The 26,658-nt window shown below is 54.5% G+C and overlaps 1 protein-coding gene across 5 annotated transcripts; it reads left to right on the forward strand.

Moving 5' to 3' along the window:
* The first annotated feature begins 816 nt into the window (after positions 1-816).
* Positions 817-26,641, forward strand: SLC44A2 (solute carrier family 44 member 2). 5 transcript variants are annotated; one of them, XM_026481402.4, is made up of 22 exons: positions 817-944; positions 14,210-14,258; positions 15,743-15,816; positions 15,939-16,023; positions 16,580-16,664; positions 16,854-16,964; positions 17,039-17,099; positions 17,188-17,311; positions 17,408-17,491; positions 17,572-17,684; positions 20,023-20,154; positions 20,249-20,348; positions 20,434-20,526; positions 20,701-20,785; positions 21,370-21,632; positions 21,725-21,819; positions 22,520-22,623; positions 22,725-22,798; positions 22,887-22,957; positions 23,133-23,221; positions 24,376-24,460; positions 24,906-26,641. In XM_026481402.4, the coding sequence occupies exons 1-22, from the start codon at positions 914-916 to the stop codon at positions 25,025-25,027; spliced, it is 2,130 nt and encodes a 709-aa protein (XP_026337187.1). In that variant the 5' UTR covers positions 817-913; the 3' UTR covers positions 25,028-26,641. The 5 variants fall into 5 exon arrangements, with proteins under 5 accessions (XP_026337187.1, XP_048082810.1, XP_057167505.1 ...); XM_048226853.2 differs by having other exon boundaries at positions 25,303-26,641; XM_026481401.4 differs by lacking the exon at positions 817-944 and adding an exon at positions 13,434-13,651.
* Positions 26,642-26,658: the final 17 nt, after the last annotated feature.

A 26,658-nucleotide genomic window follows, 5' to 3' on the forward strand; every position in this document is an offset into this window, starting at 1 on the left:
GGATCATGACCTGAGCTGAAGGCAGATGCTTAACCAACTGAGCCACCCAGGCATCCCTAAGAGACCTTTTCCTAAGTGGTGGTGTCATTTTGCATTCCCACCAGCAGTGTGGGAGAGTCCCATTTACTCCAGATCCTCACCTAATACTTGGTACCATTTAGTTTTAGCTCCTCTGATGAGTGTGGGGTGGTATATCATTGAATTTTAATTTGCATTTCCTTGATGACCTCATTCTTTTTATTCGCTGCATGGTATTCCCTCCCTCTCATCATGTTGCTTGCACTCCTTTGTTGGTGGACATGGAAGCCTCCCCCATTTTTTTTTTTTTTTTACAGTAACTATCAAGGCAGCAGGTAGTAACCTTTGACGGGTAGTTCTCAGGCACAGACACCTACGATGGCTTCTCCAGGGTCAAGGGCAGAGATGAATCGCACAGGCCAAACACGGTCGGATTTAATCTTTTCTGCCAGATAACATTTTGACCCACAGCATGTGCTCACCCCGCTGGTTGTTATCGGACTCTAAAATTCTTGCCGATCTGATGAATGAAAAATGGCATTTTTGGGTCTGTTCACTGGCGCACAGCCAGCGCTCAATATCTATTTGATGAGTGAACGGGTGGGTAGATAAATGAACGGGTGACAACTGCTCCTAGCCCACCAAACACACCGGGAGAGTCTCCCTTGAGCCCAGACGGGAAACAAAGGTTGGGGCCCCACCCTCTCCCGAGTCCGGCCCCGCCCCGCGTCCCGCCCCCGCCTGCTGCGGGCTCCCATTGGAGGCAGCGTGCGGGGCTGGCCAGGCGGGCGGGGCGGGGCCGGGCCCGGGGCGGGGCGCTGCAGCCCGCGGAGCCTCCCGCCCGCGCGGGCTGGGGTCGCTCCGGCTCGGACTCCCCTCCCCGCCCGACGCGGCCATGGAGGACGAGCGGAAGGACGGAGCCTACGGTAGGAGCCGCCTCTGGCCCGCTGTCGCCTCTCTGGGTTGGGGGGCCTTGGGGGAAGGGTACGTCCGAGATCATAAACACCCGAGCTGCAGCTGGGGGCCTTCTCCTGCTGCCCGGCCCAGCATTCCGCTCTGCGCCGAGCTCACGCCCCCCTGCTCCCGCCGGGTCGTCTCGTGTCGCCTCTCCCGGGAGCCCCCGCACCCCCTCCGGCTGATGGGCCGGGAGGCACGGCGCATGCTCCGCCCGGGGAGGTCCCGTTATCTGGGCGGCTCAGATGCCAGGCGGGGGAGGGGAGGCTTGTCGACCGGGGCTCGGAAAAGGGATAGGGCCCGACTTCCCCCAATCCCCCTCCAGTTCTGGTTGCCTTAGTCCACTTCTTTCTCCTGCCCACATCCCCCGAGAAGTAGCCGTCCCGGGCTTCTGGCGAGATGGGGAAACTAAGGCAAGCCTGGGCAGACCGAATGCTGAGGGGGTTGGAAGCCCATCAGTTCTTGCCAGCGGCCTGGAAGGACGGAAAGAAGGGCGCCCTCGCTGAGGGGGCAGTAAAGAAGCAGGAAACCATTGAGCAACTTTCCTGGCCGTGTGCAAGGGAATGGGGGTGCCCGCTACCGTTTCACGAGGTCCCTGCGACGCGGACCCCCCTCCCCGCCAACCTCTGCGGGTGGCCTTCGCCTCCGGGCCCAGGGGTTGGGGCTAAGATGAGGCTCCTCCCTACCCACGCCCTCCAGTGACTTCCTTCCCTGGGTTCCCACGGAGGGGAGTGGCATCATCCTCAGTTTCTCCTTTCTCTTCTCCATTTTGGGTCCCAGGGCTGAGCTGGGCACATGTCCCACGTAGCACTCCCCTGGGGCAAAGGGGCGCCGCTGCCCCTCCTTGTGTGATAGGAACTTCCTGGAAACTGTGAGACAGAAAGCTTTGGGGAGGGCGCAGGAAACCACTCAAAAATAATCAAGAAAAACAAGCTGACTAGAGATGTGCCTCCCTCCCGGCTGCCTCCACCAGGGACTGTCTCCTCCGCAGGTTGCAGAGAGACAGATGGGGGAGGCTGGGACCCTCCCTGCCCAGCCCAGCCCAGAGGGAAACACTGGGACCTGGCCCCCGCCCAGCCACTCCTGTCCCTGCTTGGAGCTGCCGGCCCAGCCTCTGAGGGGCATTTTGCCTTTGGTTTGGTTCAAGCCTCAGATCCCGCACGTGTGGGTGCTGCATCCCTTGGGCGTGGCTGGCTGTCTCTGATCTGGGAATCTCAACCTGGAGTCCTGGCCTGGCCCTGCAGGCAGCACCTGAGGGATCTTGGGTCTCTGTAAGGCAGGGCGGCGGGGGGCAGGGGGGGGGGCAGGAATGGCAGGCAGAGTGCACAATGATGTGATTCACCAAGCCTTGAATTTGGCCAAAGGGAGCCAGCCATGGATGGGCCTGAGCAAACCCTCCCAGGCCCTGCCAGACCCACACTCCTCAGGGGACCTCAGTGCCCAGCAGAGGTTGCGCTGGGTGCCGGAAGCCCATCCCATCAACAAGTGTTTATTGAGCGTCTCACAGGCGGGGTCTGGACACTGAGAACACAGCAGTGAACGAAGCTGAAAAACCCTTGAATAAACGGATGATTTTAGGTGGTTGTAAGTGTTGTGGAGCAGAAAACAGGACAGCATGTGTGTGGGAGAATCATCTGGGTTTATTTTAGGTGACCATGGGCTGGAGTTGGAGCCAGTGGCCACTGGAAGATCTGGGAGAAGTGTGTTCTGGGCAGAAGGAACAGCAAACAAACCACACGGCTACTTAATTATGGTTCTCTAAGGCACAAGGAAGCCTGAGGTGGAGACTTCGGCTAGGTCTTACCACCAGGCCATCACCTCCTCTAGAGGGGCCACCTGGCTTGACTCCTTGAAGTGTGTGTGGGGGGGGGCAGGTTTCACTTAGTTTGTAAATAGTCTGTTCTCATCAGAACCAAAATCCTGAGGCCTTCAGGCTGCGCCCCTAAGTCCCTGCCAGATAATGAGGAGCTTTCCTTTGGGAATGGTGTTGCAAGAGTCGCTCACATATCCCTTGTGTCCCAATGCCTTTCCATCTATCAGTTGCCATGAATTTAGGGGGTGACCTCAGACAGACCGAGGCTCAATCAAAAGTTCTGACACTTACGAGCTGTGTGGCCATGGGAGAGTTGGTGACCTCTCTGAGACTCTGGATCCTTGTCTGCAGGGCTGGGCAGACCACACTTACTGTGGGCAGCATTTTGCACAGTGGCTGGTAGGCTGTACCTGCTCAAGAGGCCTCTGGGGCCCCCTCATACTGGGGACGTGAATTTTCCATGCGCTGATGGAAAAGCAGCACTCCCTGTCTAGGCATAGACTTGGGGCCTGGGCAGGGCAGGAAGCTCCCTCCTCAGCACACAGCATATCTAGAGCAGGTGGCAGCACTGAGCAAAGCAGAGAAATGGCTCCTGGCCCCTATGGGTGACAGCAATGGGTACTGCCATCCTTCCCACCCACCCTAGGCATGATCATGGAAAAAGATTCTAGAACCCAACACAATAGACTCGATGGGGGGGGGAGGTGCTTGTTTACAAAGCAGATTCCCTGGCCCCATTTGCTAGAGAGTCCAATTCAGGTGGCCATGGGGATCTGGCATCTGATTTTTAAAAAAATATTGTTGGGAGGGGATATTTACTTATTAATTGGAAGTTGGGTTTCTGTTGCTGTTGTTGTTTGCTTGCTTGTTTTTCCAAAAGTTGGTGCTTCAAAAGCATTCACGTGCTTCAAAATACAAAGGATACAAAGACAGTGTAGCTTTATCATGAAAAGTCTCCCTCTTGCTCCCTCTCCCAGCATGACACACCCTTCTTGGCACGTATCACTGTTCCAGCATCTTGTGCTTGCTTCCAAATGGAGTCCAGGCCTTAGAACTTCACAGGAAATTATATACATTTTCTTTACCTAGTGGTTGCTTTTTTTTTCCTTTTACAAAAATATCAGCAAATCTCTAGCGTGCTAATTCCAGGCAGGATTGTATGTCTGTGTGTCTGAAGGTATATCTGCGGTGCCTGGCACCTCGCAGGTATTCAACAAACACTTATGAATGAAAAGCTGTTTCACATCTTGCTCTGTTTTTCTGTTTTGTTTTTTCGTTGCTTTCTTTGTTTAATATGTCTTGGAGATATTACTCATGTCAGTGCCTGGAAAGCTTCCTCACTGTTTTCTCACAGTTACATAAAATAGTGCACTTATGGATGGACTGTCTTACGTTGAATCGATCTTACATGTAACCAATCAAGGGGAATATTTTCAACTTTTTATTGAAGCAGACAAGTCATACGTAAAAGGAAACATCCTAAATGTATGAGGCTCCAGAAGTTTTCACAAGGTGAATACACGCATGGAATCAGCACCCAGATCAGGGGGAACAAAAATATTACCAGCACCCCAGAAACCCCTCATGCCCAGGGAGGGGCTAATCTAGTATTATTATTTTAGTTTATTTTTATTTATTTTTTTTGTGGTAAAAAACATCACATAAAATATACCATCTTAATCATTTTTCCTTGTACGTTTCAATAGTGTTTTATTTTTATTTATTTATTTATTTATTTATTTATTTATTTTTTAAAGATTTTATTTATTTATTCGACAGAGATAGAGACAGCCAGCGAGAGAGGGAACACAAGCAGGGGGAGTGGGAGAGGAAGAAGCAGGCTCACAGCGGAGGAGCCTGATGTGGGGCTCGATCCCATAACGCCGGGATCACGCCCTGAACCGAAGGCAGACGCTTAACCGCTGTGCCACCCAGGCGCCCCTCAATAGTGTTTTAAGTATAGGGGCGCCTGGGTGGCTCAGTGGGTTAAGCATCTGACTCTTGACTGCAGCTCAGATCCTGATCTCAGGGTTACCTGAGTTCAAGCCCTGTGCGGGGTTCCATGCTGGGCGGAGCCTACTTAAAAAAAATAGTGTTAAGTATATTCACATTGTTGTGCTGTGGCCTGTTTTTGTAAAGCCAATAGACGAAGAATGGCTCCATTGTTTATAAATTGTTGTTAAAAAAAATTAGAAGGAATATGTGACTGAGATGATATGTGAACCACAAAGCTTAAAATCTTACATATGTGGCCTTTAGCAGAATAACATTTGCAGAGCTTAAGTAAGGACCTTCCCATTACCCCCAGAAAGTTCTCTGTTCCTCCCCAGTCAATCCCCAGAGGGAGAGTTGTTTTTATTTATTAATTTTAATTTTTAAAAAGATTTTATTTATTTGATAGAGAGCAAGCGAGCACAAGCAGAGGCAGAGGGGAAGGGAGAAGCAGACTCCCCACTGAGCAGGGAGCCCGATGTGGGGTTTGAGCCCAGGACCCTGGGATCGTGACCTGAGCCGAAGGCAGGGGCTTCACCGACTGAGCCACCCAGGTGCCCTGGGAGAGTTGTTTTACATAGGATTTTAATCTCTTATGTAATAAAATTAGTATATTCTCTCTATGGGGGCAGGGGGTGCTGAAAATTAAAAAATAAGCCCTTAACCACACGGAATATTTTAGCCTTCCAAGTAAAGGAGCCCTTTACATACCTTTGGCCAGCTGTCCTCATCCCAGAGGTAACACGACCACGAAGTCTCTTGAACGAGCTCAGCCTCTTCATTTCTGTGTGTGTGTGTGTGGCATCCAGACAGTATTTTTAAAAGTTCCTTAGGCTGGTTTAATGGAAAAAAAGGTACTGTTCCCAGAGTAGGATACTATGTTGCCTTGTAAAAAAGTTGAAGTAGGTCTACGGAACCTCCTCGATGGGAAACAAGGACCCATTATGCTAGTATGTGAAATAGCAAAGTTGGGAACAGTGTGTGTAACAAAACAGGGTGTGGGGCCATAAACAGCTACAAGTTTGCTTATGAAGGTATGCTTAGACTAGGTCTGGAAGGAGGAAAGGGAAACCAGGGAGAGGAAGTTGGGCTCTGGGCCAAGGGTGAGAGGGAGAGTGATTTTTTCTTAGTTTGCAGGCTTTTTCTGGTTGAAGTTTTTTTAACCCTAATAAGCATAGAGTTTACCTAATATAAAGGAGTCCGTTCATAACTCCCTTCACACAGTTATTGTGCGGGCACCGTGGGCCAGGTTGTTTCTAGACCCCGGAGATATTCTGGAGAGGGAAACAGACAAGGTATGAAGATAAATGAGGGACATTCTTAGAATGGCAGAGAAGGGCTCAGGAAAAAAAAAATAATAATGCAGGAAAGAGGGGTGGGAGTCATCTGTAGGGCCTGGAGGCAGAGTTGAAAATTTTAACACCATCCTAAGGTGACCAGAGGCAGGAGGGAGGGAGCCATGTAGAATGTTTCAGGCAGAGGGCACGGCCTGTGGACTTGGGTGTTCGCTGGGAGAGAGATGGGAGCCATTGAGAGTTCTGAGCAGAGGAGGGAACTGGCCTGACTCAGGTGCTCACAGGCGCCCTCTGGCCTCTATGAAGTGCAATGGCAGAAGCCAGGAGACCAGGCCAGAGGTGATAGCACTTATCCAGAGGCATGAATCACCTGGTATCAAGGTGCTAAGTAAATAAGCACATCTACAGAAAAGCTTACCGCGGAGTTCTGACTCTCAGCCAGGTTCTAGAACCCAGCATCGCCTCTCCTCCAGTCCAGCTGCATTCTTCCTCGCCCTGTACCACCTGTACCTTTTGTGTCCCTGAACCTTTCATATACCCGAGCCTCGGTTCCTCCATCCATAAAATGGGGTTAACAACAGTATTGGCTCTTTCTGGGGGCCGCCTCCTGGGTTCGGTGAACTGATGCAGGTACAGCACTAAGCCAAGAGCTTGGTCCATGGTAAATGCCTAATGAATGGGGGTTCGTCATGGAGCATAGAGTTCAAGGGCATGGTTGTCAGGAGTGGAGTTCAAATCCCAGCTCCTACTGGCTATGTGATTTGGGGCAAGTCTTGAAGCATCCCTGTGCCGTGGTTTCTGTATTGTGCCCTCTACTCTCAGAGCCTCGTGAGGATGACATGAGCTTCTAGAAATAAATGTCTGGTTTGGTCCCCAGCACATAGTAGGTGCTCTGTCTTTTGCTCTTAGGATTGTGACCAGGAAAGTCACTCTCGGCTTTCCTACCCGGAAGCTATTTCCCACCCCCAAACTCTTCGTCGAAGGACTCATGCGGGTGGCTGGGATCCCCATTCCTGAGGCACAGACTTCCGGGAAGCAGGGGTGAGCCAGCCTGGCTGCATGGGTGAGGCCCTGGGCTGCTGTGGGCCTTGGGCACTTGGCCAATATCTGGAGGCAGTGGGGGCTGGGTGGCACTTGACGCCCTGGCCCCAGCATTGTGACTGAGCGGCCTGGATCGGTTTCCTTATCTTCTACACCCACTGCACCAGCTGGGACGGCCTTTGTGGCCAGCAAGGCCAGGACCCAAGTCTGCCTCCCCCACCCAGCCTCATCTATTGGCCTGGCTTTCCTGCACCTTCTCCCCTCACTGTTCCATCTTGAGTTCTGCCTCCCTCAGTATCTGCCAAAGAAGAGGCCTGGGTTGGAGTCAGAGGGGCCTTGGTTTGATTCACAGAGCTCCATCCCTCACCATCTCTGCGGTCTGAGCACGTGGCCTCATTTTGCCCTCTCTGTCAAATGGGACCACGCCCCTGGTTAGTGTTTATTGAACCCCAGACCTGTGCTAAGTGCTTTTTGAGCATTGAGTCCTGACAACACCCACGAAGCAAATGAAAGTATTAATTCCACCCTCCAGACAGGAAAATGGCAGCTTGGAGAGGGAAAGGGCGTGTCCACCTCCCCAGCCCTTTTGCAGGCAATAATACCACTCCTGGCTGTTACAGAGAGAGTGTGTGGGGGCGCCTGGGTGGCTTGGTGGGTTAAGCGTCTGCCTGCAGCTCAGGTCATGATTTCAGGGTCCTGGGATCGAGCCCCACGTTGGGCTCCTTGCTCAGCGGGGAGCCTGCTTCTCCCTCTGCCTGCCTTTCGCCCTGCTTGTGCGCTCGCTCTCTTGCTCTCTGACAAATAAATAAATAAAATCTTAAACACACACACACACAAAACAAAGAGAGCATGTGAAACCTGTTGGCACAGAATCGGGCTCAACACTTGGTTCATGGGCTCGAGACCAGGGGGCGGCAAGCTGTTTCTGCAGAGGGCCAGAGAGTAAACATTTTCCGCTCTGCAGGCCATGTACGGGCTCTCTGGCTACCCAGCTCTGCTGCTGTGGCCACAAACAATGTGAAAAGGAACCAGCATGGCTGTGTACCAAGAAAAATTGACTTATGGCCGCTGACATTTGAATTTCATGTAATTTTCACATGACAAACAAGTCTTTCTCTTTTGATGCTTTTCCAGCCCTTTAAAAATGTAAAGACCATTCTTAGTTCTGGGTCATCTGAAAAGAGACCGTGGGTGGATTCCTTCTACCTCCCCCGCCCCCATGACCATTTGTCAACCCCTGGTCTACATGGTTACCCAGGGTGATAGGCAGAATAAGGTCCCCTTCCCCCAAAGATGTCCACGTCCTAACTCCTGGAACCTGTGACTGTGTTACCTTACAGGGTAAAAGGCAATTTGCAGATGAGATTAAATGTAGGATCTTATGATGGGGAGATTATCCTGGATTACCCAGGCAGATCCAAGGGCCCGTATAAAGGGAAGAGGGAGGCAATAGGGAGTGAGAGAAGGAGACGTGGCAGGGTCCGTGGACGTGGGCTGGATGGGCGTGCTGGCTTTGAGGGGGGAGGAAGGGGCCACAAGCCAAGGAATACGGGTGTGCAGGCAGCCTCTAGAAGCCAGAACAGGTAAGGAAGCTTTCTCTCCAAAAACCCATAGAAGAAACACAGTCCTGCCAGCGCCTTGATTTTAGCCTAGCGAGATGCACTTTGGATGTCTGACCTCTAGAACCATAAGATAATAAGTTTGTGTGGTTTTTTTAAAAACATTTATTTATTTGAGAGAGAGAGAGAGAGAGAGAGAGAGCATGAGTGGAAGGGGGGAGAATCTCAAGCAGACTCCCCGCTGAGCACAGAGCCTGACGTGGGACTCCATCTCAGGACCCTGAGACCATGATCGGAGCCGAAACCAAGAGTCGGACCTTAACCGACTGAGCGATCCAGGCACCCCAAGATAGTGTTGTTTGAAGCCGCCAAGTGGGTGGGCATTTGTTACGGCAGCCCCGGGCAGCTCATGCCCAGGCTAACTCATGAACTGGGTAGCCCCAGCTCTGCTGCTCACCACGGGCACACGACTCGCTGGGGGCCCCCGTGTCTGTGTCCTTCCAATGGAGGTAGGGACAGGACCCATCTCTCTTAAGCTGCTGTAAGGAGGAAACCATGTGATGTTCTGGAAAGGTGCCTGGCACGTGGTAAAGGGCAGTGCCACGGAGGCGTCGGGGCATCTGTACTGTTACTAGCTTGCGGTGTTCCTGCAGAGACTGGGCAAGTTCTCATCCTGCGGGTCTGGATCGGGCTCAAGGATCAGAATCCAGGAGTATTCAATCTGTGCCGCCCCACCCCCAATCCCCCCCAATCCCGCCCCCCCCCCCCGCCCCCGCCCCGCCGCGCTGCTGCCAAAGTTAACGCGAGCGGTATTTCTTGAGAGATACCAATACCAGTACCAAGCCTCCGGCAGGCGCTACTCTGTACCTTTAGTTCCACCTTACAGAGGGACAGCTCAGGTTCACACAGTGAGGTCATGGCCCCACTGTCCCATCCACAGCCACCGATTTCCCTGAGAGCTGAAACCTCTCTATGCGTCTTCCCCTCCCCATGCTCCTGCTCAAAGACTCTCAGTGGCTCCCACTCACCCATCAGACCCTCTACTTGTTGCTAGGTGGCTGGGCAAGCCACTTCTCCTCCCTGAGCCTTGGTTTCCTCCACTGTAAAATGGGTTGATGATAGGACCTCCAGTATAATGAGGACAGAGGTAGACCCTGAAAAATACTCCTCCGTCAGCAACAGCCACTTTTTCTTTTTTTAAAGATTTTGTTTATTTAAGAGTGAGAGAGAGAGCGCAAGAGAAGGAGCTTGGGCATGAGTCGAGGGGAGGAGCAGAGGGAGAGGGAGAAGCAGACTCCCTGCTGAGGCAGAGCTGGACAGGGGGCTTGATCCCGGGACCCTGGGATCATGACCTGAGCCAAAGGCAGACGCTTAACCGACTGACCTACCCAGGCGCCCCGGGCACCAGCCATTCTTATAGGGTTGCTTCCCCTCTGCCAGTCTGGCTGCCGTTCAGGGGACACAAGAAACTAACCCGTGCTCCCTTATCTCTTCTCCACCCTCACCGGTTTCACCTCCTATCGCATGGTGGAAATATGTTCCTGAGTTTTCCCTTCATACCTGTAATAGTTTTGAGTTTTTATCTATTTTGCATGATTAATGCATGTGGAATTTATTTTGCTCTGTGTTGGGGTGAAGTTAGCTTTTTCCCTTCTTAATGGAATCAAGGCTACTGATGGATTGATGTATCCTTTCCCCACCCGCTGAAAATTCCACATTTATCATGTATTAAGTTCTTTATATATAAAATTCACAAATTAATTTTTTAAATACATGCACCTGGAAAACTCTAAGCTATGTTTTTACTTTCAGTCTTAGCTATCTTTTTTTTTTTTTAAGATATTATGTATTTATGTGAGAGAGAGAGAGAGCGTGCACACACACTCAAGCTGGGCACAAGGGCTGGGGGAAGGGGGGAGCAGAGGGAGAGAGAATCCCAAGCAGACTCCAAGCTGTGCAGAGCCCACAGGGGCCCGATCTCAGGACTCTGAGATCATAGCCTGAGTTGAAATCAAGAGTTGGACACTTAACTGACTGAGCCACCCAGGTGCCCCCAGTCTTAGCTCTCTATAAATGGTTTATGTACTGTGGTTATTCATTCAACAAACACTGAGTGCCAGGTGCTATTTTGGGCCCTGGAAACAGTTGAGAAGAGAACATACATAAACCCCTGCCCTTGTGCTGCAAACAGGCAAGGGGGCAGATGATAAACAAGCAGTACATAAATGTGTGATGTGTCAGGTGCTGATAAAAAAACAAAATAAAATAGTGCGATGGGGTGAGGGGAAAGGGATGCTGTTTTGGATAGGATGGTCAGAGAAAGCCTCTCTGAGGAGGGGATGATTGAACAGAGCCCTGAATGAAGTGGAGCGACATGGACATCTCTGGGAAGAGATTTCTGGGTAGAGGGAACAGCCAGTGCAAAGGTCCTGAGGTAAGACCATGCCTGGTGAGTTTGTGGTTTAGTTAATGATGCCAGTGAAGCTGAAACAAGCAAGTGAAGGGGAGTGAGGGAGGGGACCTGGCAGAGCGAATGGGGCCCTATAGGTCATGGTGAGGAGTTGGGTTTTTCCTCTGAGGGAGGCGGGAACCATGGAAGTTTCTGGGCCGAGGTGTTCACAGACTTCTCTGGCTGCTACGGAAGGAAAGGACAGTGAGGGGAGTGGGAGGGTGGGAGCTGGGAGAGCAGGGTGGAGCTGCCTGCACTGGTCCAGGCAGGAAACCACAGCTGTGTGACAAGGGTGGGGGTGAGAAGTGCTTGGATTCTTGATAGATTCCGAAGGCGGAGCTGGTGTGAAGTAAAGCTAGGCACCCCAGGTTTCTGGTCTGAGCGCTTGGGAAGACAAAGCTGCCTTTCCTGAGTCAGGGCAGTTTGGGGACCATCAGGGGCTTGCATGTGGCTGTGCTGAGTGTGAGACGCCCATGAGACCTCCAGGTGTCACAGGGGTGTACAGCCCAGGGGACCAATGTTTTGGGGGATTGTCGGGGGGAGCTGGTGGCTGAAGTCCTGAGTCTGCAGGAGTGTCCCCAAGGGACCTAGTGTAGCTGGGAAGAGGCCGCAGCCTGTGCCGCTTTTTTTGTCCACTGCTTGGACTGGGTGGGTGGGACCAGCCAGCCTTTGGGTTGGCAGAGACCACGGGAACCACAGGGTTTCTTTGGCAGAACTGGTCACCCAAGGGCATGGCTTGGAGCCTTGAACCTCCCCTGTTTGCTAAAGCCTGTGGGCCACGGGGTCAGGCGGGGCTCCCACAGCTGGAGGCCCCTCGGGGGAGGCGCATTCCTCTAGCAACAAGCTGAGTTAGTGACCAGAGCCCTGTCAGGGAATGCTTGACTTTGAGGTAGCAGCTACACTTATTGAGCACCAACTGTATGTGCCCATACTATAGAACCCCATTGCTGACTATATGCCTCACACTGAATATATATTCCTGCTGACTATGCCACGGCACCAACTGTGTAATCAACTGCACTGTGAAGTATACAGCTGGCCTCAAAGAGTTTTGGGGGGGGGGGTGCAGTGAGAACAGGCGCATGATTGAGGGAGCGTACAGTTGGCTTGGGGAGTGGATGGTTGGTGTGGGGGAACACAGTAAGGGGGTATAACCAGCTGACCGTGTACCCCATGCTGATTGTATACCCTCACACTGGCTATATAACTCTTTGCTGACTGTATACCTTGCACCAGCTATATACCCCCCCCCCCCCCCGCTGTGTACTGATTAAACACCTCCATGGCAACTGTATACCTCTTTGTTGGCTGTATGCCTCCACACCAGCTGTGCCCCATACTGGTGGTCCCTCCATACCTATACCCCCACATCAGTTAAACACCCCTGCACTGACTACAGTATATCCATGCCAGGCATAAATTGCCATGCCAACTGTATACCTCCTGTTATCCTGTGATTGGTCTTTGACCAGTTTTGGTTTGACACTTCAGCCCCATTTCACAGTTGAGGGGGCTCAGGGCAGGCAAGACAGTAGCTGAATTGTCCTCTGGCTTGGATAGGGCCGAAGGAGCATTTGAATCTAGGGCCATGCAGTTAGGGTGTCAGGTTCACAAGAACAGACCCACAACATTGGGTCTCTCATTTGCCACCGTACTTAGTGCGCGGCCCTGGGCCAGCACCCAGTAGGTGCTCAATAAATACTTGCTCTACAAAACAGTGGCTCCAGGATTCACAACTAGGATGTGTGAAGGGATGGTGAGCTCAGGTGTCTAGCCTTGGGGGTCATGAAGGGCAGTGCCAGGCAAGGATGGGGCATGTGGGCTGCCAGGCCCACTTTGCCAGCCTTCAAGAGACTAGCGATGTGGGTTTTTGTAGGGAGTCTCCCAATGTTTCTCTGTTGGCATTTCATTAAAAAAAAAAAAAAAATGCAGACTGAAATAAAACGCGTCCACTGGCCTGAAAGTTTTCAGCGCAGATACTCTATATTCGGGAGTTGGGGTTCAGCCATCTGCCTGTTTTGCGGCGCCTCTATCTAGAGTTACCCGTCTGCGCCTCAGTTTCCATACCTGGAGAATGGGGCAACGTGAGGCGCCCTTCACGGGCTGAGACGTGCGGTAGGCGGCGTCGCCTGGTTGGGACGTAGGGGGAGCGCCGGGGCCGCGGGGTGAAGCCAGAGTTCCCCGGGTGGGGGCTGGGCAGGAGGGGGGGCGGAGAGGGCTAAATCGGGCGCCGGGTGAGTGGCGGGAGCAGCTGCCGCCCCGCCCGGCCCCCTCCGTCCCTCCCTCCCTCCGTCCGTCGGCCAGTCCGTCCCGAGGCTGCAGCGCAGCTAGGTCCGGTCAGACCGGTTTGGGCCGCCCCGCCTGGCTCCGGGCTGGGAGGAGCCGCCGCCCGTCGGTCCGTCCGTCCCTCCCACGGGACGCCCGCGCTTGCAGACCCGGGACCGAGGGGGCTTGGAGCAGGCGGACGGCCGCCGGGGCAGGGCGCCCGCGGGGATGGGGGGCGAACGGCAGCACTACTACGGGAAGCACGGTAGGCAGCGCCCCCCTCCCGCACCCGGGCCTGGCCACTCGGAGGGCGCAGCGGGAAGACCCGGCCGGGAGCAAGAGTGGGGAGCAGAAGTGAGGGTCTCTGCGGGTAGCCCCTCACCCGAGTCCTCTTCCGGAGCTGCCTCTCAGAGCTCCTTCCAGACCCCGTCCACTGAAGGGCCTGTCTTCGTAAGCCCCCTCCCCTGTACTCCTGCAGGAACCTTCTCCAGATCCCACCTTGGACACTCCCCTCCCTCCCCGGCTCTCCGTCCCCAGTCCAGCCCCTTCCTCAGTGGGTGGCCCCCAGTCCTGCCCCCTCCCCAGTGGGTGGCCGTCAGGTGATAACTCGGGGCTGTTCTCCATCAGCGCCTGCTCCCCCTGCTTGGCCTGCCCGCACTGGGGGCTGGGGTGTGGCCGCCTGGAGGTGGGGTGAAGCAGGAAATCCGCTGGGTCTCTGGACTTCACTCTTCTCTGGGCCAGAGATACCCCTAGGGGCTTCTGGGGGGGGGGGGGATCTCGCAGCCCCTTCTTGGTCACCCTGCTCAATCTTGCTGATTTTCAGGAACACCACAGAAGTATGACCCTACCTTCAAAGGACCCATTTACCACAGGTAAGGGCTCTGGGTTCCGGGGGGGGGGGGGGGGGTGTGTCTCTGCTAGCACTACCTCCACCCATTTCTTTACCCCCCCCAACCACCACGTCTGCCCTGCAACAAACTGGTGATCAATATTTGCTACTTGACAATTGAAAAACTAATTTCCTTAATATACAAAGAGTCTTTTTTAAAAAGATATTGATTGATTGACTGATTTGAGATAGAGTGAGAGAGCAGGAGTGGAGGGCAGAGGGAGAGGGAGAAGCAGGTTCTCTGCTGAGCAAGGAGCTGAGCCAGGACTGGGGGCTTGAACCCAGGACCCGGAGATCATGACCTGAGCCAAAGGCAGACGCTTAACCATCTGAGCCACCCAGGCGCCCCCAAAGAGTCTTTACAAACGAATTTTTAAACTCAGGCAAAAGACTGGAAGAGATAATTTCTAGAACAAGAAATACTGTAGACAGTGAAGCTATGGGGAAGTGTGCAAATTGACCGACTGGTGAAGGAATGAGATTTAAAACAATAACCAAATAGAATTTCCCCATCACAGAATAGCAAAGATTAGAAAGATTGGCACATATGCTGCTCTGAATCTAAGTGGCTCAGTGTATTTTGGAGGGAATTTGGAAATACGAAATTTTTAAAAAAGATTTTACTTATTTATTTGAGAGAGAGAACACTCACGCCGGTGAGCATGCCTGTGGGCAGAGGGCAAGGGAGACAGAGTGTCCCAAGCAAACTCTGTGCTGAGCCTGTAGCCAACTTGGGGCTCAATCCCATGATCCTGAGACCGTGACCTGAGCTGAAACCAAGAGCCCAATACTTAACCAACAGAGCCACCCAGGTGCCCCAAAATATGAATTTTTTTAAAACAGATTTTATTTACTTAATTGACAGAGAGAGCACAAGTAGACAGAGCAGTAGACAGAGGGAGAGGGAGAAGCAGACTCCCCACTGAGCAGAGAGCCCAATTCGGGGCTCCATTCCAGGACCCTCGGATCATGACCCGAGCTGAAGCCTACTTCTCTCTCTCCCTCTGCCTCTCCCCCAGCTTGTGCTCTCTCTCTCACTCTCTCTCAAGTAAATAAATAAAATCTCTAAAAAAATAGTTTAAAATTTAAAAACCATTGATCCCCTATTGCTATTAAAGGTGGGGGGAAGTGGGCTCTCTCAGTCAACGGAGAGCTGAACATTGTGGCCAACTGCTTCAAGAATAGTGTAGTGGTAGGTGACAAAATGTAAGGGGCGCCTAGCTGGCTCAGCCCGTAGAGCATGTGACCCCTGATCTCAGGGTTGTGAGTTCCAGCCCGGTGCTGGGCATGGCGCTTGCTTTTTAAGAAAAAAACTAAAATGTATGTGCTCTTTGGTACAGCATTCACACCACTAAGGAACATGTGTCCAAGTAACACATGAATGTGGGTGTGTGTGCAGGGCAGGATGGGGTCCGTGATAAACTGGGCCCCAAGGCTCCCACCCTGATGCTGTTCTCTGTTCCCCAGGGGCTGCACAGACATCATTTGCTGTGTGTTCCTCCTCCTGGCCATTGTGGGCTACGTGGCTGTAGGCATCATAGGTGAGTGGAGGAGGGCACAGGATTGGGGATCCAAGGTGGGAGGATAAGCCACAGCCCTAGGGCCGAAATGGGGTTGGTGCTGAGGAATGGCCGTACCTCAGTATCCCTGGATCCCTCCACAGCCTGGACCCATGGGGACCCTCGAAAGGTGATCTACCCCACTGATAGCCGAGGCGAGTTCTGCGGGCAGAAGGGCACAAAAAATGCGTGAGTCTGGCTCTTTGGGGCCTGGTGGGACTGGAGAGGTGTGGGCAGGACGGCTTCATGAGCACTGGGGAGAAGGTTCTAGGCTTCCCTCACCTCCATCCCTCCGTTATTTAGTCAACAAGTATTTGTAAAGCTCCCGGCCATCCCCAGCCGCTGTTCTAGGCCTTGAGGACACTGCACTGAAGGAGACATTAAGAGTCTTGTCCTCTGGTAGCTCACAGTTTAGGGGAGGGACAGAGAGGAGACAGTCCTGGATCTGATGTCAGGCGGGGTGAGCTAAACAGGTGAGCTAAAAGCGAGTTCAGTCCAGGCTGTGCCACTCCCTGGCTGTGTGAGCTAGGACAAGTGTCCCAACCTCTCTGGGCCGTATTTTCCTCATCTCTGAAATGGGGCTCAGCACAGTCCCACCCTCATGAGGCTGTTGGGATGGTTAGATGAGCCACCAGGCAGAGCTGGAATCGCTCGGGGTTGCTGCTACCGTCGTTGCTTGCATAGATGCCACACGTAGGGACGTTGAGAAATCTTGACAGTTTTCATCTCCCTTCCCCAACCCCAGGAACAAACCCTACCTGTTCTATTTCAACATTGTGAAGTGTGCCAGCCCTCTGGTCCTGCTGGAATTCCAGTGTCCCACCCCCCAGGTAATTCGGCCGCTCTCCTATCTCCTTTGCTACCCCTGCTTTCCATCACCGGGTCCTTTTCTCCCTCTAGGGACAGGTCCTCTCTCAGCCCTTTCTTTTCCCTGGTGCATGGGAGATGGGGCCTCTGTCCTGTGTGGGGACTGGGTGTCTGTCTTGATCCCACCCAACCCCTGCCTCCTGCCCCCCAAGATCTGCGTGGAGAAATGCCCCGACCGTTACCTCACCTACCTGAACGCTCACAGATCACAGGACTTTGAGTACTACAAGCAGTTCTGTGTGCCTGGCTTCCAGACCAACAAGGTGAGGGGAGCCTAGGGAGGGGGCAGGTGGAGGGTGCTGGGCTGGGGCGTGAAACCCTCTCCTTCTCTTGCTAGGGTGTGGCTGAAGTGCTTCGGGATGGCGACTGCCCTGCTGTCCTCATCCCCAGCAAACCCCGTGAGTCTGGGGTTCCGGAAACGGGGGGTGGGGGGTGGAGAGGTTTTAGGGGCTCAGCCTGACTGGTCTCATTCCCTGCTCCCCGCAGTGGCCCGGCGATGCTTTCCAGCCATCCACGCCCACAAGGGGGTCCTCATGGTGGGCAACGAGACGACCTATGAGGATGGGCACGGCTCTCGAAAGAACATCACAGAGCTGGTGGAGGGCGCCAAGTGAGGACCCCGGCCCGCCCCATCGGGGGTCCTACTTTCCGGGGCGGGCCCGGTCAGGGAGGGGCTCAGACACGAGCCTTGTGTGCCTGTCCCCAGGAAGGCCAATGGGGTCCTGGAGGCGCGGCAGCTGGCCATGCGGATTTTTGAAGATTACACGGTCTCCTGGTACTGGATAGTCATGTAAGTGGGGAGCCCCCAGTCTGTGTAGCCCAGGGCTGGCGACAGGATGCCGTCTGCTCATGCCCCCGTTTTGTCCCCAGTGGCCTGGTCATCGCCATGCTGTTGAGCCTTCTCTTCATTGTCCTGCTGCGCTTCCTGGCCGGCGTCATGGTCTGGGTGATGGTCACCATGCTGATTCTGGTGCTGGGCTATGGTACGCCCCCCCCCCCCCAAGTCTGCAAAACGCCTCTGCTCTCTGACCTGACAGTAGCCATCAGGAATCTTGTCCTAAGCCATCTCTCTTTCATCTGGCCTATTTGCGAAGATGTTCATCTCAGCATTGTTTATGGGAGTAGCACTTGGAAACGACTCTGGTGTTTATCGATGGGGTGTGAGTTAAATCACAGCCTTCCAGGTGGGACCTGGATCTGGATTTTATCTACATCAGACAGCATTCTCAAGTAGACTGCCTAGCGCAGGGGTTAAAGATGTCTGCTCTGGCACCGGACAGCTGGGGGTTAAATGCCGACTCTGCCAGTTCCTTCCTCTGTGACCTTGGGCAAGTGACTCAACGTCCCCGTGCCTCAATTTCTTCCTCTATAAAGTGGGGATAATAAGTATTTACTGGTTAGGAGGCTTAATGAGAAAAACTGTATAGACGAGATGGGGGGAGGGCCCTGTAGCTCTCAGGCCTGGGAAACCCAGAGGCAATGCACAAAACCCAGTGCTTCGCGTTCTGATTCTTCAGATAAACATTCCAGGGGGAGAGATGTCTTACAGGCAGCCTGGTGTGAGGACATAGATATTAAAATATTCATGCTAGTGGCGGTTTCTAGCTGGGTGCTGGCATTTTAGGCAAATGGTTTTGTTTGTTTTTAAGATTTTATTTTATTTTTTAAGATTTTATTTGAGAGAGAGTGAGAGAGAAAGAGAGAACATGAGCTGAGGTAGGGGGCGCAGAGGGAGGGAGAAGCAGATTCCATACTGAGCAGGGAGCCCGACGTGGGTCTCAATCCCAGGACCCCAGGGACCTGAGCCGAAGGCAGACACTTAACTGACTGAACAACCCAGGCGGTCCTAAGATTCTATTTTTAAGTCCTCTCTACACCCAGCGTGGGGCTCGAACTCACGACCCTCAGATCAAGAGTCGCATGCTGTACCGACTGAGCCTGCCAGGTGCCCCTGTTTTTTTTACTTAAATTTTTACTTAAAATTACAATTTTATTCTACAAAGAGCTAAGAGGAATATTGAAAATCCCTAATGCCACCCCACTGAATGTTAATACCCACATCCTCCGTCCCCAGCCACAGATCATTGTTACTGGGTGGCAGGGAAAACCTCAGGTCACATAGCATCCTGGCAGCCCATTCAGCCGCTCATTTATGCATGTGTGCATCAAGCCTGGATCGGCGCCTGTGTGCCCAAGCAGTTTTCTAGGTCCCAGGGGTGTGGGGAAGATGGACAAGAAATAATAAACCAGGGGGCGCCTGGCCGGCTAAGTCAGGGGAGCCTGCGACTCTTGATCTCTGGGTCGTGAGTTCAAGCCCCATGTTGGGTGTACGGATTACTTAAAATCTTAAGAAATAGAAATAATAGGGGGCGCCTGGGTGGCGCAGTCGTTAAGTGTCTGCCTTCGGCTCGGGGCATGATCCCGGCGATCTGGGATCGAGCCCCACATCAGGCTCCTCTGCTATGAGCCTGCTTCTTCCTCTCCCACTCCCCCTGCTTGTGTTCCCTCTCTCGCTGGCTGTCTCTGTCCTGTCGAATAAATAAATAAAATCTTTTAAAAAAAAAAAAAAAGAAATAGAAATAATAAACCAGAAAACCCTCTAGAAGTTCCAAGCAGAGAGAAGGGATAAGAGGTTGAGTGTGAGGGGCGGTGATTCCAAACGGGAGAAGTGAATTGGGAAGGTCTCATTAGAAGGTGACCTTTGAGGGATACCTGGTTGGCTCAGTCAGGTAAGCGTTTACCTTCAGCTCGGTTTGTGATGCCTGGGGTCCTGGGATTGAGGCTCGTACGGGGCTCCCTGCTCAGTGGGGAGCCTGCTTCTCTCTCTGCCTCTGCCTGCCGCTCCTCCCTGCTTGTGCTCTTTCTCTGACAAATAAATAAATAAAATCTTAAAAAAAAAAAAAAAAAGAATGTGACATTTGAGTAGAGACAGGAAGGTGTGAGAAATCCAGTACTAAGCAGCCGGGACAGCAAGTACAAAGGCTCAGAGGTGGGGCACCTGGGTGGCTCATTTGGTTAAGCATCTGACTCTTGATTTTCTCTCAGGTCATGATCTCAGGGTCCTGGGATCAAGCCCCGAATCGGGCTCTGTGCTCAGTGGGAAGTCTGTTTGGGATTCTCTCTCTCCCTCTTTCTCTCCCCCTGCTCTCTCTCTCTGTCACACAAATAATAAATAAATCAATCTCTACAAAGCCTCGGAGGCAGGAGCAAGCGACGGCAGCCGTTATCAGCTCTGTTCTTGCTTCTGCTACACGGGGTGCTCCCACCTGCTTTGCAGCGTTGGGGGGGCGTCCGCTGGGCTGAGGTTGGCCCCCTCTGCAGGCATATTTCACTGCTACATGGAGTACATGCGGCTGCGGGGCGAGGCGGGCTCCGACATCTCCCTGGTGGACCTTGGCTTCCAGACAGACCTCCGCGTGTATCTGCACTTGCGGCAGACATGGATGGCCTTCAGTGAGTCCCAGCCCCCCCCATCTTGCCCCCGGTGAGGCCTGGGAGGGAGTGGGGACGGGCGGCTGGCAGACTCGGCCCGCTCTGCCGCCCACAGTGATCATTCTGAGCATCCTCGAGGCCGTTATCATCCTGCTGCTCATCTTTCTGCGGAAGAGAATTCTCATCGCCATTGCGCTCATCAAAGAAGCCAGCAGGTGGGTGCCAGGGTGGCCCGGGGCTGGCCCGGGGCGGTCCCAGGGCTGCTCAGGCCCTGATGCCTGTGTCTCTGCTCTTCCCCAGGGCTGTGGGATACGTGATGTGCTCCCTGCTGTACCCACTGGTCACCTTCTTCCTGCTGTGCCTTTGCATTGCCTACTGGGCTAGCACTGCTGTGTATCCAGCCTCAGACCCGGATCCCTGGCCCCGGGGGTGGACAAGGGCCAGACTGCCCTGGGAGTGACCTGCAACATGGGGGGCAGGGCCAGAACCCGGTGGGGGAATGGATCCTTTCTCACCAGCCACCGGGGTCCCTAATCCCAAACCTCAGCTTCCTTAACGGACCTCCAGCTTCCTGTCCACTTCCAACGAAGCCGTCTATAAGATCTTTGACGATGGCACCTGCCAGTTTGCTGGGAAAACCTGCAACCCTGAGGTGGGGGTCAGCTGTTTCCCTGGCAGTCCACAGACTATCTGAAATCTCTCATCCCCACTTGAGGATCATTCAGCAAACATTCGGTGCCTGCTGTGTGCCTGGTGCTGTATGTGGGAAGCACCGAGGGGAAGAGATCCCATTTGGCAGCCCGCAGCCCACCCTGAATACTGAACCACCCACCTTTCTCCCCTTGACTTCATTTCCTGCCCCATACCCCTCTCTTAACCCAGTGATGGCCAGGTCTTACTTCTAGAACCCCTTTCTGGCCTTTCACAGGCCCCTCTCCTAACCCCTGTGGTCCTCGTACTGATCTATCTCTGCCACTCTTTTCCTGTCCACGTGGCCACTCTCCTGACGCATGACCCCACCCTGATCCCCAGGATAGCTTATTCTGTCTCACCCCCATGGAGTCAACGGTCCTGTCTTTAGGAGCCCCTATACAGAACCCCCAGTCCCTCGACTTACCTCTGATTCCCATGACTCCTGTCCCACCCCATGGTCTGTCTGACCCAGACCTGATGCCCAGAGCCCACTCTGAACCCTCGGCCCCTATGTCGTGACCTGGCTCTGCACCCCTCCCACAGACCTTCGCCTCCTCCAATGAATCCCGCCTGTGTCCTGGTGCCCACTGCCAGTTCGCCTTCTACGGGGGTGAGTCGGGCTACCACCGGGCCCTGCTAGGCCTGCAGATCTTCAACGCCTTCATGTTCTTCTGGCTGGCCAACTTTGTGCTGGCCCTGGGCCAGGTCACGCTAGCTGGGGCCTTCGCCTCCTACTACTGGGCCCTGCACAAGCCAGATGACCTGCCTGCTTTCCCACTCTTCTCTGCCTTCGGTCGGGCGCTCAGGTGGGCCTCCGGGTGGGCTGGGGGTGGGGGGTGGGGGCGAGATGGGGTGGAGGAGCCTTGGTGCGGCCACTGACCCCCCTCTTGGCCCTCAGGTACCACACAGGCTCCCTGGCGTTTGGCGCCCTCATTCTGGCCATTGTGCAGATCATCCGAGTGATGCTCGAGTACTTGGATCAGCGCCTGAAAGGTGCGGCCCGCCGGTGGCTGGCTTTGGCTGGTGGGGTCCGGGCTGAGGGCAGATCTGGAATTGGTTTATTGGCGGGTGAGGGGGGTGTTAAGGCCATGGGACTGTGGTTTCTACTTGGGGTGAGGAGGGCGGAGGTGGGGAGTTTGAGCGATTAGTTCCTGAGGTGGAGGAATGGCTGAGGGAGCCCACTGGGTGGAGTTCTTACTTTTGGGGGGTGGGGGGGGTGGGAACCAAGAGGCCGGGGCCACCGGGGCCCCCGTTGGTTCCTGAAGAGGCTAAGATCTGTCTGTGCAGATAAGGGCGGGGCTGAGGCGTGTTTCATTTTGGCAGCGGTGGGGCTGGGATTGGTTGTTATTTGGGGTGGAGCCAAGGAGGCGGCGAGGATTGGCTTCTGCTTGGGAGGCGGGGCCAGGGCAGTAGTGTGGGCTGTGATTGGTTCCTGCCTGGAGGCTGGGTTGAAAGGCTTCATGATAGGGCCCTTCCTGGGGGTCTGGGCTGAGAGTCCTGGGCCCGGTTGGTTCCTACTTGGGTGAGGGGCAGGACCCCGGGGGTTCTGGATCAAGTTCCTCCCCCTGTCTCTTTGGGTAGGCGGGTTCGGGGAATGCTGGACTGTGTGCGTGTAATGAAGAGGGTGGGGTGGGGTGGGGTGTCCCTACCGGGGAGTCTCCCCTCACCTCTGCATCCCTCCTTTCTCTCTTAGCTGCCGAGAACAAGTTTGCCAAGTTCCTCATGACCTGTCTCAAATGCTGCTTCTGGTGCCTGGAGAAGTTCATCAGATTCCTCAACAGGAATGCCTACATCATGGTGAGGAGGCCTGGGACCCAGAACCAGCCCACCATCTCCTGCTGGGTACGAGGAACCGTCATTCCCAGCCAGTGGGCCTGACCCCCCCTTCCTCCCTCCAGATTGCCATCTATGGCACCAACTTCTGCACCTCAGCCAGGAATGCCTTCTTCCTGCTCATGAGAAACATCATCAGGTCAGGGAAAGCACGGCCCTCGGGCTGCCTCCCTCCTCCCCCAGTCCCTGAGCCCGTCTTCATGCCTGCTCCTCACTGTCCCCTGCAGAGTGGCCGTCCTAGACAAAGTTACCGACTTCCTTTTCCTGTTGGGCAAGCTTCTGATCGTGGGTAGCGTGGGTGAGTGCCGCTGGCCAGCCCGTGGGGCTGTGGGAGCCACTGGGGTGACTTGTGAAGTGCTGTTGGGCCCCCACATCTTCTTCGTGACGGGTGCCATGTTCTCTGAGGTCTTATTGGGGGGGGCACTTCCTTTAGCCAGAACCCTCATCCATCTTGGTTTCCTCCTTCTCCTTAGGGATCCTGGCTTTCTTTTTCTTCACCCACCGGATCAGGATTGTGCAGGACACAGCACCACCCCTCAATTATTACTGGGTCCCTATACTGGTATGGACCTTTGGGGATGGGGTGGGGGTCCAGGGAGAAGGAGGTACTGGGGTCTCCTGGTCTCTTTTTACTAGACAGATGTGGATGGAGGTCAGAGGTGGGGGATTGATGATTTATTCAGTTAGCAAACATGTAGTAAGCATTTACTGTGTAGCAGGCCCCCGGGGGGGTTGGGGCGGTAGAGGAAGGGCTTCCCTCCAGAGGACCTTACCTTTCAGAGGCAAATAGATCTCGAATAATGATGCAGATGGATGTGTGATTACAAACTGATCCCTGATCTGTGCCACAGGGGAGCGTTACAGGGAACCGTCAGAGCCTGTGGGGGAGGATTTGGGCAGGCCTGGAAGGCCAGGTGTCTTCACTGTGGAAGTGATGTCGGATCTAAAATCTGAAGGAGATACAGGGAACCTCCAGGCACAGGGATCAACAAATACGGAGGCCCTGAGGTGGGCCTATGCCAGGAATAGTGAGGAGATTGGTGGCGGGGCCGGGGGGGAGCTGGGGATAAGGGCAGGGACGGAGGTGGTGGGGCCGTGAAGGGGTAATGTCATCACTCTGAGAGCAGTGCAGGCCTTGGAGCCCAATGACCTAGATTTTTATCTGAGTTCTCTATTTGCTCTCTCTGAGATGAGTCAGTTTGGGCAAGTTATTTAATCTCTCTATGGTCCACTTGCTTCAATCATAAATGTTTATCAGATACCTGCCAAGGCCCTGTGAGTCTCCGATTGTTGGGGGTGTGGCCATAAGTGGGACAGATACAGTCTAGTGGGGATGAGGGCATTATGCCTTAATTCCCTAAACATGCATAAAATGGCAGCCAGACGAAGGTTTCAGAGGACAGGCATGCAGGGCTAGGAGAGCGTAAAACTGGTCTAGATGTCAGAAACAGCTTCTTGGAGGAGGTGGTATCTCAGGACTTGATGTCTGAACTGAAAGCAGAAGTATAAGAGGACACAAACTAGACTTAAGTCAGGACAACAGCATGTGCAAAGGCCCTGGGGTTGAAGAAAACAAGGAGTGAATGGTAGGATTTAGGATGTTATTTTAGGAGGGCTTATCAGCAGGGGAATGACAGGATCCGAGCCTGGGAGGGTGTGGTGAGTGGGAGTTGCTGTAAGAGCTGGGATGGAAACAGCTTGGGTCCCCTTGCCTAGACGGTGATCGTCGGCTCCTACCTGATTGCCCATGGCTTCTTCAGTGTCTACGGCATGTGTGTGGACACGTTGTTCCTCTGCTTCTGTGAGTGACCCCTCAACCCAACCCTTGCCGGGCTCTGACTGCCTTCTCCCCTCTGGGCATAACATCTGATGGGGCTATGTATTCAGCGGCCAGGTGCCCCCAGCTTCCCTGGGGACTGGCTGTTCTGCGTCAGAGGGCCCTGGCATGCTGTCTCGGCCTCCTCCCTACGCTTGGAGCTGCTCCATCCTGTTGTCCCCTGGTCCAGGCTGCAGCTAGAAGGCTGTGCCCCTGGGCCCTCGGCTTTGGAGTCTCTGGCTTTGTTGGGGGGGGGGATCTGTGGCTGCTACTAACTCTGGTCTCTCCATCTGTCTTTTTGTTTTTTGTTTTTTTCTTTTCTCTTCCTCTACTCCATGCCTGCTGGCTTCCCTGTTCTTCCCTGCCTCCCTCTTTCCCTCCCTTCCTGACCACCCCATTTTCCCCCTGCCGGTTCCTGGGGGGAGCCCAGGTGAGGACCTGGAAAGGAATGACGGCTCTCAGGAGCGACCCTACTTCATGTCGCCCGAGCTGAGAGACATCCTGTTGAAGGGGAGTGCGGAGGAGGGGAAGCGGGCAGAAGTCGAGGAGTAGAGAGGGAGGGAGGCGTGGGGGCCAGGCAGGCCTCCTCGTTTCCTCCCTGTAGACCGGGGGTGCATGCGGGCCTGGGGCTACCCTGCCTGGGAGTGTGGGGAGTGTGTGCGTGTCCCGTTCCGAGCCCACCACAGCCTGCCCCTCTCTGGTCCCAGTGTGTCTTGCTTCCTAACCCTCTGAGGCTTCTCTGTGGCCCTCGTCCTCCTGCCCTGTCCCCAGAGGCCCCTGCCCATGGGCTCCCCTCATGCCACCGTCTCTGGGGCCTCTCTCCGCAGTGGAGGACCTGGAGAGGAATGATGGCTCAGCCGAGAGGCCTTACTTCATGTCTCCCAACCTCAAGAGGCTCTTGAACAAGACCAACAAGAAGCTGGCCGAGTCCTAAAGGCCCCCGCTCTCCCCCCACCTCTCCAAAAGTCTCACACTGGGTGCTCGGCAGCTGGGTCAGAACCCCTGGCCCCCTGGGCTCACCTGAAGTCCTATCACTGCCGCCTCCCCTCCACCCCCCAACCATCCAGTTACCACTGGATTCCAGGGACCTGGAGGATTTGGGGCCTCTCCTCCCTATGCCAGGGGGCAGTTGGGAGTTTTCATGGCGGCGCCCCAAGACTGCACAGGCCACTCCAGCCCTCACTGGCCCGGATGGAGAGAAGTCCGGTGAGGTATCTTGATGGCTGGCATGCAGGGGGGGCCCGACCTCTGTGGGCCGCCTCGTGCTTCCTGTTCCCCTCTTGCGATGGGGCAGCGTTTGTGTCTGCGAGAGTGATGGCTAAAGTGAGCTCCGGCTCCTGAGGCCCCCCGTTCACTCATGTCTGCTCTGGCCGGGACCCAGCCCCTTCTCCACGCCTGAACAGCTGCCTCGCAGGCTGCCACACGCGTTTCTTTCTTATTTTTTTTTAACCTGGACATGCATTAAAGGGTCTGTTAGCTTTTTTCTGTCTGTCTCCACGGCTGAGATGGGGCCAAGCTGAGGAGTGCCTTCTGTCGTCCCCTCCCTGCCCAGCGTGGCTGGGGTGGGAGTGGTGTGACCAGGTGGGGGTGGCTGCTGGCATGGGAGGCCACAGCAGGGGTGTCATGGAAGGAGAGGGAGTGGGTCTGTCGGGGGAGGGCCGCTGAGAGCACCGGTGTGGACAGACCAGAGCAGGAGGGAGGAGTCCGCTAATAGCTGCTTAATGGAAACCTGCTGGCCTGCTGGAGGAGTTGGGCCCAGTTTCCCCCTTCTTCTGCCAGTTACTGACACAGCTCTCTTTGTAAGAGACAAAGCAGCTGAATCCACGCAAGCGACAATGTCAGGGAAGGGGTGGGGGCAGATGCTGTGGGCGGACCAGGCCATCCTGCCCCCTCACCTCACCTTGAGGATCCTTTTGCCAAATTTGTTAAACTCTGGGGACCTGGTTTCCCAGTTCCCCCTTCGCCATACCCGCCCCCCCCCCCCCCCCGCCCCTGACTTCATGTCTTTGCTCATCAGCACCACGGCAGCATCCGAGAGAGGGAGAAACCCAGCCTGGGGTCCCAGTCTCCCATGCCTGCCCGCCAGCCCTCAGGCCCCCCGTTCTGTCTGCACACTCTTGCGTGTTAACTGCATTCCAACCACTAATAAAGTGCCTATTGTACAGAGCCCGGGCCTGGAGTGT

Source organism: Ursus arctos, unplaced genomic scaffold (assembly GCF_023065955.2).
Source record: "Ursus arctos isolate Adak ecotype North America unplaced genomic scaffold, UrsArc2.0 scaffold_14, whole genome shotgun sequence".
Taxonomy (NCBI): Eukaryota; Metazoa; Chordata; class Mammalia; order Carnivora; family Ursidae; genus Ursus; species Ursus arctos.